This window comes from Acanthopagrus latus, chromosome 11 (assembly GCF_904848185.1).
Source record: "Acanthopagrus latus isolate v.2019 chromosome 11, fAcaLat1.1, whole genome shotgun sequence".
NCBI classification, from domain to species: domain Eukaryota; kingdom Metazoa; phylum Chordata; class Actinopteri; order Spariformes; family Sparidae; genus Acanthopagrus; species Acanthopagrus latus.
In genome coordinates, this window is record NC_051049.1 from 2,823,391 (window position 1) to 2,835,362 (window position 11,972).

At 41.7% G+C, this 11,972-nt stretch overlaps 1 protein-coding gene across 4 annotated transcripts in view; it reads left to right on the forward strand.

Annotated features, from left to right (window-relative positions):
- nlgn1 (neuroligin 1) overlaps positions 1-10,445 on the forward strand; it is a 393,552-nt gene extending 383,107 nt beyond the window's left edge. For all 4 annotated transcript variants that reach the window (XM_037115594.1, XM_037115593.1, XM_037115595.1 and 1 more), the window contains 2 exons: positions 825-902; positions 1,789-10,445. In XM_037115594.1, the coding sequence (XP_036971489.1) occupies positions 825-902; positions 1,789-2,391 (681 nt within the window). In that variant the 3' untranslated portion in view covers positions 2,392-10,445. The remainder of the gene's footprint in view (positions 1-824; positions 903-1,788) is intronic.
- Positions 10,446-11,972: the final 1,527 nt, after the last annotated feature.

The window sequence follows — 11,972 nt, forward strand, 5'->3', positions numbered from 1 at the left end:
ACTACTTCCACCGACCTCCTTCGTTGCTACGTTCAACAGCCACTAACAAGGAACATAGATACAGGTCGTAATAAGCCGCTCCCACAGTCGACCTCTGGAGGAAGGCTGTGACTAACGTGCTCATGATCAGCAAAAATTTAGAGGATAAGATCAAAATGTATTAACAAGGAAACTACTGACCCGTCTGATCACATTGGTCCCTGTCGGTATGTACTTTAGATCAGTAGTCATTTTGCAAATGGTGATTGTAATTTTTTTTTTCTTGACTGTTGGCCTTTGAAAAAACATCTTTGGTTAATTATTTCCCAGTATATTATAAAGACAACATTTTTGTTGGAAAGATCTTTTCCCCATCAAGCATTAATTGTTTTCTATAGACATTAGGTTTCCTTCTCTAGTTTACTAAACAGAGCTGGAACACTTTTGCCATTACATTGTTTATTTTTTGCACTAATATTACTTTTGTAATAGCAGTTATAGAGGATCACCAATGTAAGGCTCTGTGAATCAAAGGTAACACAATGAGAGGCAGCTTTGCAGTAAAAACTCCTGTAAGAATGACAGTCTTTGTTGATCTAATAGGTTGACTTGTAGATTTTGGACTAATGAAGTAAAATGTTTCCATAAAAGGTTGCCTAATTTTACTTCATCAAATCAAAGCTTCTAAATTATTTGTATTAATGTGTAATTAGCACTCAAAGTGTCAAAATGGCAGATGTATGACTCATCCTAATGCACTGTCATACTGACTTTGGGATGTTCTTACTCAAGACAGTTCTTATATCCCTTCATTTTCTCTAACACTTAATAATTTCTCTCCTCAGGTCAACTTGTGGTTGGAGCTGGTTCCTCATCTGCACAGCCTCAACGAGGTCACCCAGCTCATCCCCACCACCACCAAGGTTGGTACTCAATCATCTATATCTCACCCGCCTTCTAAAACTTAACTACCTGAATCATTCCCTCCACAGTGAAGGTTTTGGAATAGACCCAAGCAACTTCGAAAAGGAATTTTGAAATGTAATACTATGATTGTTTTTGACTCTTGTGTGTACTTGAGTGGATAGACATGATATGACTTGTTGCACCTCAAAGTGCTGTACTAACAAAATGTTTCTTTAAGTCAGACAGAAGTGTATTCTCATGATGAGGAGGAGGAAATTCACACATCATGAGCCATCAGATTTACTGTCGGTTGTCATACTCCATTATCTAGTGATGCAAGTGCCATGATTTAAGAACTAGTGGATAGTAATTTAAGAAGATAGTTTGTGATCTGCAGTGAATCGTAGGGCCCATAAAGGTCAACAGTCAGCAGTTTGTTTGTTTTTCTTTGGTGTGTGACTCACTGTAGGAAATTATCGACCCTTGTTGGCAGCATTTTGGCCAACATGAAATTTGGACTTGGCAAAGGAACCTGTAAGTGAGAGAAGTCACTCTGATTGGCTGTTCAGTTAAACCAATCAGTGTTTGAGAAAATAACTGGAAAAAGTAAAAAGCCCCTTTAGCCTGTTGTTGTATGATGTTGCCATTTTAGTGCGGTTTCTCCTTACATTTCACCTCAGGTCTTCTTCACTGCCATGTGCAACTTTTTAGTTGACATATCCTTGATTGAATGTGTGAATTAGTGAGAGTGGTATCAAAATGGTGCTCTATCATCAACCAAAAAGAATCAGTTAAATACTCTATCATCAACCAAAAAGAATCAGTTAGATACTCTATCATCATGCTCTATCATCAACCAAAAAGAATCAGTTAAATACTGAATTTTATTCTCTCTATCTTCAGATTCCTTCACCAGAGGTTACTAACCGCACCCCAAAGAACAAGGTTCAGTCGACCAAGCGACCTAACCCGACTCCATTCCCCACTGAGACCCAGGACAGCCACAACCAGCCACACCTGGTGGACCAGCGTGACTACTCCACTGAGCTGTCGGTGACCATCGCTGTTGGGGCCTCTCTGCTGTTCCTCAACATTCTGGCCTTCGCCGCGCTTTACTACAAGAAGGACAAGCGAAGGCATGATGTCCACAGGCGCTGCAGCCCCCAGCGGAACGCCGCCAACGACCTGGCTCACACTCAGGAGGAGGAGATCATGTCCCTGCAGATGAAGCAGCACTCGGACCTGGACCGGGACTGCAGGGGTGTCGGCGACTCCCTGCACCCACACGACATGGTGCTGAGGACTGCCTGCCCGCCGGACTACACTCTGGCCATGAGGCGATCGCCGGACGACATCCCGCTCATGACGCCAAACACCATAACCATGATCCCCAGCACCATGGGGGGGCTCACCTCGCTTCACTCTTTCAACACCTTTCCCAGCAGCGGGCAGAATAACACCCTGCCTCACCCGCATCCACACTCACACTCCACCACCCGGGTATAGCCCTGTGTATGCACCCACGCAGGCAGGACTCTGATGGTTGAGGCAAAATCTAACGCCACTCCTGCAGCAGAGACAAACAGCCAACATGCTGACAAACACAGATATGTCAGGAGCTGAAACGCCAGCCTGGAGTTGCCAGACACCCATGGAATTACGCTGGGATTGTACGACACCCTGTTAATACCTGAGGGAATATAGTCAAGGGATTTCTGGGGGTTTGGACCAGAGGGGGAAAAAAAAAAAAAGTCTAATTATGTTTTTTGTAGAAAAATTAAAGACAAGAAGAAAAAGTACAAATATGGAGCTGAAGAAAAACACCCTTACAAGCTAAAACATGAAGGCGGATGTTTTTTTATTATTATTATTTTTGTTCTGATATTGCAGAAAAACAAGGTACAGTAAACTACTTTTTCTTTCTAGCGACAGATATGGCCTTCGGGATCTCTTGAAAAATGAGTGCTTGACAGTATTATCTGGAAGCAGAACAGAGCATCAGACACGCCTCGGAGGTGAGAAGACGGGAGCACTTTGTAAAAGCAAGAAAACATATTGTTTTCCTTTGGCGTCACACTGCAGATTACTGTGTGTGTGGGGGCACAGAGTAGATGCGCGCAAACCAGTTTAGGCATGTGTTAACTTCATAAATGGAGGCTATGTAAGATAAAGCAAAAACAGTTGTTTGAACAGAGCAAAGGAAGGACTGAAGACTTCAAGGAAAAAAGAAACCCTGTATGCACAATGGAACAATTTTGAGGAAAAAAAATATGTCACAGATACTTTTCATCCATTTATTTTTGAGGATCGGGAACAATTTTATTGTATAGAACCTATTTACATATCTAGATCTGTACACTAAGCACCAAGGCTGTTTAAGCCCTCATCTCTTGGGGGGCGTCTATACTGCAAACCTGCCAGCAGGACTGAACCAGTGGGACGTGGGGATCCACCTACTGGCTTTCTGGCAGTTTCCAACTTCAACACAGAGAGCTGGAGGACAAAGGATAATTGGATATTTTAGCACGATGCGCATGACAATTTATCTGCTTGATGGCTGCTCTGCTGATTATGTCATTATTAAGAATAATTTTCACCCTCTCCCTTGCATTGGAGCAATTTCTGATGGATTTCCTGATTGGATTACGGGAAAACACACACACACCCTCGCAGGACCATGGGAAACGCAGTTCCAGGTTGTGGATGTTGTGGGCTGGAGTTGGGGACAGAAAGGGGAGGGGCCGGGGATATGGTAAAACTTTCTTGCATAACATAATATAGCTTGAGTGGAGCTGGGCATATAAGGACTAGTTTTGTACTCTGTGTGTTGGTACTACTTTTTGATAGTGGTTAAATCACATTACACTGTATCAATCAAACTCATCGTACCTTCAGTTGAGATCAATGTTCTTTGCTATTCTACCTATTGGACAACTTTACCGTATAGAAGTAATTACCTGCACTGTTTAATCCATTGCCCATTTTTCTTTTCTTTAACTGGAAGGTGTGTTGATCGAGTGCCATAGCGGAAGCCCATTTGTATGAAAAAAACAGAGGAAGAAAGTAGTGGAAAATATGATGAAGAGTGAATCTCTGGGCTACATAGCTTTTTTTTCTTTTCTTTTTTCTTTATCCAGCCAAGTTCTGTAGAGCTGTTAAAACCTGAATGCCTGTACATGACTAATACAAGTCAAAGGCCAAGCACAGACAGATCACATTGGGTGGAACCTCGGTGGAAACGCACCGCAGGTCGATGTGAGGAAGAGCGTGGGTCAGGGTAGGTAAATTCCCATGATGCATTTTTCATCTAGTTTCAATCATTCTCTATGGTTGATCTTTTTTGGAGGTACATTGCGTTATGGAAAGGAAGAAGAAAGGCTTCCCATAGCAGCTGAGGCCCGCAGTCAACCCTCTTTACCTCACTTGAAAGAGCTAATACTTTTCTTCTTTTGGCCCCGCTCTTTTTCTACTGAAGATTCTCTACTGTCTCATCTTTTGTACTGAGCTGACAGGTCGGGCTGTTTAGTAAAACGGTTCCCCCTCGCATCCACACCGCCTTCAGTTCACTGTCTCCTGCAAGGCTGCCTGCCATCGCTAACAGCTTTAGGTCAGTGAAGCCTCGGCAGCTAACGACGTTAGCCACCAGAGTAGGAATGTGTCATACAGAAAAGCAGACTGCAGTCGGATGCAGTCACTTGAGAGTCATTGCGGAGGTAAAGTGGTGATCTTCAAAACAAACCGAGAGGAATACCCTGGATGGCAAGCCTATTGTGCTCAAATATAAGATCTGAATGCTGGCGCAGAGATGCTACTTGGTAAGCTGAATCGCTTGCCTCCCTGTTTTCCCTCCACTAAAGTGTAGATGTGTGGAGGCCTCTGTTGTGAGAATACTTCCTGCCCCTTTTGGCTCGCTCACAGGCACTGTGCAGTCATTCAAAATAATGAGTGCAGACTACTGTTACCCCATATAACTCTGCAGCAGACACACTGGATGGGGGATAAAATGTAGTTTGTCACAGGGAGTGTTGCTTTTTTGGATGTGATTTAAATTGAATCAACTAATTACAACTGTTTGCTCCAGATTTTTTCCCTGGATGGAAATAACCACCAGGGCTTGATCTGGGATTTAAACAAAAGGAAGAATCCAAGCCTATTATCACACTTCCCCATCATGGGCAAGGGACTTTCTAAATCCCCCTCCTCTGTAGAAACAAGCCAACAACATTAAAAAGGTGTGAATTTCAGACACTGGGGACAGTCTGTCCCGTAGGTCTGTTGGCACTGCACCAGCAGACCACTAGCTTTTCTAGCTCCAGCACTCAGCTTGCTAGTTTCTGATTACAGACACACAAACAGTCATATGCAAATGAAATTGTATGTGTGCTAACACCCTCACACACAACCCTGCAAAGGAATTGGGCCGAGGTTTTCCAAGTGTTTTGGTATCTACTCAAGATATTGTATATAGACTAACACCCTCATTGCCTGCACTTGGACTCAAGATTTATTAGATTCATATAAAAGAAAACTGGTGGTCTTTTTTAATAGATTTCACAAGATGTGGAACCAAGCGTTGAAAAAAAATTGAAATGCTGATGGTGGCTGGATAGCTTATTGACAGAGAGTGGTGCAGACATTATAATGACTGTAAAGACTGTCATTTTGAAATATACTACAAGGGTCTGAAGGCTAATTTATGCCCAAAAGTAGATTCAGATGGAGCCCTCGGTCTGTGCTCTGCATTCATTTTGTCTGTATTTGTATTTTTGTATTTTTCTGAAAGTTTGTGGATGCTGACAAAAACTGGAACAGTACGACCAGAAATCGCTGGGGGGCAGTGCAGCCAACAGCCAGAAGTACTGGAAGTTATCTATGCCATCAAATTTGTTCAGTGGTAATATTAGTGAAGAGATTTTTCCCCCCAGTACTTGTTGTGATATATTTAATGGCATCACAGACCACCTCTGTCTACAATGCTGCATCTAGTGGATCCACTGCTTCACATCCATGCAAACATAATTTATGAATGGAGGCATGAAGGCAGTTCTGGTTGCATTATTTCAGGTGGACGCATCTATTTTTTAAATGTAAAGTGGGCAAATATGAGCTTTAACTGTCAGCTATGCTACAATCAGACTACACAGTATCAGCCCAATTATGGCAGACGAAGACCAGGCAACACTATTCTTTCAAAGCCCAAAACATGCATAAGTAAACAAGGAATGACAATTTTATTTTCTTTTAGTGAACCTGTTAACATTTGGCCATCACCCTTGGGTCAGGAAAATAATACCAAATTAATGACACCCATCAGTGAGACATGACTTGTATGCTGCACACCTGAACACTCTCACCAACAGCATAACTTTCATCCATAATTCTGTCTATGAATATTTAATCATTAGTTATCTGCCACGCAGATTGTGAAAGGCTGCATGCTATGGTTGCTTAGGTCCAACATGTTGTGGATCATATATTTCAGCCTCCTAGAGCTCTACAATCATGTACAGCTGATACAGTAAAACCACTGTGTAGTCTGGTCCCCAACCATCCTGCTTCCATCACATTTGGGGTCGGCATTTCACTGCTCACTCGGATTCATGTTAAATCCATTTGACTCAAAATTGTTCTGGATCATGACGTACCTGCATTTTCAATGAACTACAAGGCGACTAAAACCATAAACCTTATCACTTGTGAGCTGTAGGATGGCAAAGTTTTAGTAGCTTTGGAAAAAAATAAATTAAATACAATGTCCAGTCTGGTCAGCCCACACGATGTAAGTGGGTAATTATTTTATTGCTGTGAATAATATAATTGGCACTAGATAAGCTAAACCCCCCAGCACCCCCCAGGACCGGCCCAGTTCAGACACTCTCCTGAGAAATGACATCGGGGCAAAGCATGGGCCTCCCATTGAATTAAACATGTAACTGCACCAATGGGTAAATAGTCAAGCAATTGCAGGGCCATGCTAATTAGCTGACAGCTGAGGATGAATGCTAATTAATAACTTCCCTTGCATTCAGTTGTCTGATTGGTCATAGGTAGAAAAATATTCCAGCAACTGCAGTGTGAGGAAAGTGAGAGCGGCGTGCTGGGCAGCACCCAAAATGTTTCAAATTAAAAGTTGAAATTGAACTCAATGCATGGTAGCAATTGCGGATAAGATTCAGCATGTGTGGTGACTGCACAGAACTGGAAGGGTCATATTTTACTTATACAGAACAAGCAGTCCTGCTAGATAGCCTTGGGATGTAAAGGTAGATGGACAGACTCAAAAGGTGTTTGAGAGGAGGTGCTGCAGTGACTCATGAATCAGGGGGTTACATAAGTGTGGAAATGCATTAAATTGATTCATCAGGGCTAAAAACTGACATGAAGAGAAGCATGGCTATGGAAGCAAATTGGAAGAGTATCATTACTGAGAAAAAACCTGCAACTTTTGAACGTAAAAGCATCGGATGACCTTCACACCCCGGAAGAGAAGCGCTCGCTGTGCAGATTGAGGGAGCTAATGACAGCATTATTCGTATCACTGAAAAGTTATGTAAGCAGGACAGGGAAAAAAAAGAGGAAGTGTTTGGAGATTGATTACATTTTGAGCTAGCTGCACAAATTGAGAGTCAGCTACAGTAGACCTTAGCATGACAGATTGCAGCACTAGTTAGCCGCCACATCCCTCGTGATTGAGCAGATGTGAAAAACACTTTGAAATACACAGCGGCAGAAAAAGGAGAGACTGGGAGGAACCGCCGCCTGACCACAGAGACAGGATTAAGCACTTTCAATGAGACTGAAGCTCCTGCTGTCCATTACAAGTGGCCGGCTGCAAAAACATGATAGACAGGATGGTAGTCCTTACAAACTAAACAAACCTGCACTGAAACATGCTGGAGTGTGTATTCACATTTGGGCAGAGTAGCAGTTCACTCAAAAATGAAAACCCAGTCATTATCTACAAGAAACAAAGAATCTGAGACGGCCATTTATATATTTTAAGTGACATAACTTACTCTCTAGCAGCCATATTGGATGACGTCAGCTTTGTCGTAACAAGCTATTTTCAATCGTTAATGTTCACGTTAGCAAGCTACCGTACAGGCTACACGTTAACATGTCAGCTGGCTTAGTGTCATGTGGCTCATGTCGTCTTGTTGACATTGACTCTGATATTGAAGGTGCCCTGTGAAGTTAACAATATTTTGTTGATGCAATGTTCCTTAAAAAGTTACTTCGCTATGACCTGCCAAACATATCAAATGCATTTTCCTACCTCATACAACATTTGCATTTCCGTTTTCCTCATTGCTCCTTCTTTTTTCCCCCCTTTCCTGTATAGTTGAAGTTTGTGTTGTCCATTACATTCCTTCACCGTCAATATGCAGCAATGCCCCTATAAAAGTCAGAAATGTAGGTCAAGACACCCACAATACTGGGACTTTCTCATTACAACATTGCTCAACAGCACCTCTAGAGGTCAAAAACTCCACAGGGTACCTTTAATGATGATGCTGCTTGTGTTGTGCGTTGTGTATGTTGCCGTCAGTTACAGCATATGCTTTAGAGTAAGGGCTAGGACTTAACAGACGAGGGCTAACTGTGGTTTTTAATAGTAAATCTGAACAACAAAAAAAAATCTTCTCAGATAATTAATTTTTAGCAGACAAGCAATATTGTCATTCACATTAACTAACATGTCTGATTTCAGGAGATTATATTGTTTTTGTCAAGGCAGAAGCAAAAAAAAAAAAAAAAAAAAAATCACTCCACGTGCATCATCATCATCATCATCATCATCATCATCATTATCATACATCATCATAGATGACGTATGATAACAAATCAATATTTTTCATAGATGAAAATAATTGATTTGACTTCTTGGTCAAATGTACAGATTCCTAATTTAACACATCTGAGATGACGCTCCCAAATGTCTGGATCTTCAGAATGAATTAAATCCTGTTTGAAAAGGATTAACCATAATATTTTTTATTATTTGGAAACATAAAAATGCTAAATGCTGTGGGCGAAAGTGAAAGTGTGCATAAAAGAATGAGGTGGGAAAGATGGGAACTGTTTTTTTTTTAGGCTGCCTAAAACAAGCGTTTCCCCAAGTGTTCGGTGTTTACCCAGGACTGTGTTCATGTCACAATGGAAAACTAACATTAGCATTTTCATCATCATGGGGCACTAAAACTCTCTGACAGCCCAGCTGGCTGAAATTATTTTAAAAGCTCTGTTTAAAGACGAGGACACCCACCCTTTGACAGAGGAAACATTAAGCCTTTAAACTAAGAAATAATAAAATATAAAACATGGCTGGATGGTTAAATCTACTAATAAAACATGTGAAGAAGCTCAAATTTAATTGCATATTTTATAGCATTTTATATGCCGTGGCAATTTTACCAGAGAACATCACGACTACCTTTGGTTTAAGCTCACAGGACCATAAAAAACATAAACACACACCTGATTTTCAGAACTTTTTTCAGACGTAAGCGCTGGTTCATGACTGAATTTATGTTTGTTAGATCACAAGTATTCTCTATTTATTCAGGACTTCAGGGTCATGTCGGGCACAGCATGCAGCAGGATTTCTTTTGTGTTGTGAAACAATCACATCCTTCAGTCATAAAGACTCAGAACATATAGCTGTACATTTCAAAACACAAACACTACAAAAGATATATGTCAGCCCTTCTTGAGTGCGTTTATGTGGGAATCCATATGCTGATATTCTTAATTTTGTAGTTAAAAGTATAATTCACTGTCAGTAACCGAGGCTTGTACACATCCCATCCACCCGTGTTTATTTCTGCAATGTGCCTAATTTCTGTTTGTGTTAAGATTTTTAATATTGTGTTAATTTTATGTGTTATTTGACATCTGGCTTGTCCTGAATAAGACTTGAATTGGGATTTAATTGGCCACATGCTTGTAATATTGTCAAGTCAGTGTTCATATCCAAATGGCAGATGTAAGATATAAGTGTGACAAAGCCCCAGAGTTGAGACTATCTACCGTCCAACGTCTCCTTTCTGTGCGTACATCATTCAAAGAGGGGAACTCTGAACCTATCCAGGTAGCATTTCTTCAGTCATTTCTGTTGTATCCCAACACCAGTATGTTTTAAAAGAGCCAGTCTAGCAGGGTGACTATGAATCCACACAGTTTGGGACTGAAGACACTTGAGAAAAACCCTGTTCTAGGGGGGACGCTCCACTTTTGTGCCAGTGTAAATCTGCCCCGACCGTAGTCCACAGTCAGCCTATGCCGTAGTGTGCGGGACGGACGGGGGGAGGGGAGGAACGAGCACTGCGAATGAATGTAACGCAACGTGCCATTTTCTAACCTCAAATCACAGCAGAGACTTCAACAACAACCGAACCCTCAGATTCATCCTGAGAGGTTTTTGCTAGCAGTCTGAAAACTTAAAGGTGGGTTTGTTCTTTGAATGCCATGTGAAACAGGGGGCACATGTGAGCGGGTCTGGCATTTGTAATGTATATTATTTGTCACTTGTCTTTCTTTCTGGTTAAATAGTAATTACTCTTCTGGAGCACAATAAATGATTTTAATATACTGATATGTTCTGTTTTTCTCTGCAGTCTTCATTTGTTTTTTTCTGTCGCTGCTCTCGCTAAGTTGACTAATTCAATTGCTGAAACATACATTAACTCCTGCACAAGTAATTACTCATGTTGCTAGACTGAATTTGTTCTCTACGACTGAACAGCAGAACAAGGCAGGCACATGAAGAAAAAGAGTGGACGCCTGTCAACACTTGGGTTTTTAAAAATCCTGCCCACCATATTCTAACAGGGAGACACAGTAAGTAGGTGAACACGTCTCGTCATCAGATGGACAGGACGGGATGTAAAGTCATCACGATCATCTTCACAAACCCCTCGCAGTCTGTTTTTATGTTGAAAATTGTTTCTCTGTTTCCTTGTTGGCCTTCTCCGTCCGTCTAACAGCATGCTGGGTGTCCACACTGCCCTCGGCCTCTTGGAATTATGTAATGTTCGCAATATGAGAAAATCTGCTGTCAGCTTTACATTGTTATTGATTTGTAAACCCACTCAGAGCTCCTGGCCTCACTATACATCCGTCATGGGACGGGCCTTCAGTTGTCTCCACGTTGTACCGTGGCCCTGAAAGCTCAACGTGCTGCAACTCCACAAGACAGGTGAAACAAAAGTGAATGTACAAAACAAAACAGTTTGATATACGTGGAGAATTTAGAGAAGAAAATGCAAGTGAGAAAACACAACCAAATACAAAATGCACAACTGAAAAAAGGCTGCAACCTGTATGAAACACAAAGCGACGGAGCAAACAAGGTACAAGGTTACACAGATATTCAACCCCTGGTCCTCCATTAACAGTGTGAATTGTAGTTAAATTCATTAAACGATGGTCATATTAGCTGTCCACTAATGGACAGCTAATATGAGGCTAGCTAGCATGGAAGGAAAACACCTACATCACTTTTTCAAGGAAAGAAATACTCGTGCATTTATTTTCTATATTTTTTACAGAAATATTGTGCAACACTTTTGCTCCTGAATTCAAGCTTAATTGTCTCATTAACCCTCTGTAAAACACATTTCACAAACACAAACTAAATGACACTAACCAGATTGGTCTCTGTTTTTCTTTCCACCACTGCTTCTGGTTTGGTCAAAATAAATCCTCAATTCACAGAAGTAAAATGTGAAAACATTCTGGCTCAACACGCCATTTTCATCTGCTGCTGCTGCCAGATTTCCTCCTGCTGCCCTGCTGCTTCGTGCCTCTCCTGTGCCTGGCTGCCATGTCTTCTTGTCCCTGGAGTGATAGCCAATGTCAGAGCTGCTGTAAATCATCTCCATACTGTATGCTCTGTCTGCAAACTGACCTCCGTTGGTCTTGGAGGCTATGTTCAGTTCCAGTCTGGTTCCAGGCACGTTCACCGGGAGGCTGCTAAGCTCTGTTGAGCTCAGCTGAGTTTCCCATGGTGACTCGCCCCCGATTGTCACCAATTATTATGATTGGGGACATTTTCTTCCAGTTCCAGAAAAACAGTCATGTAACAT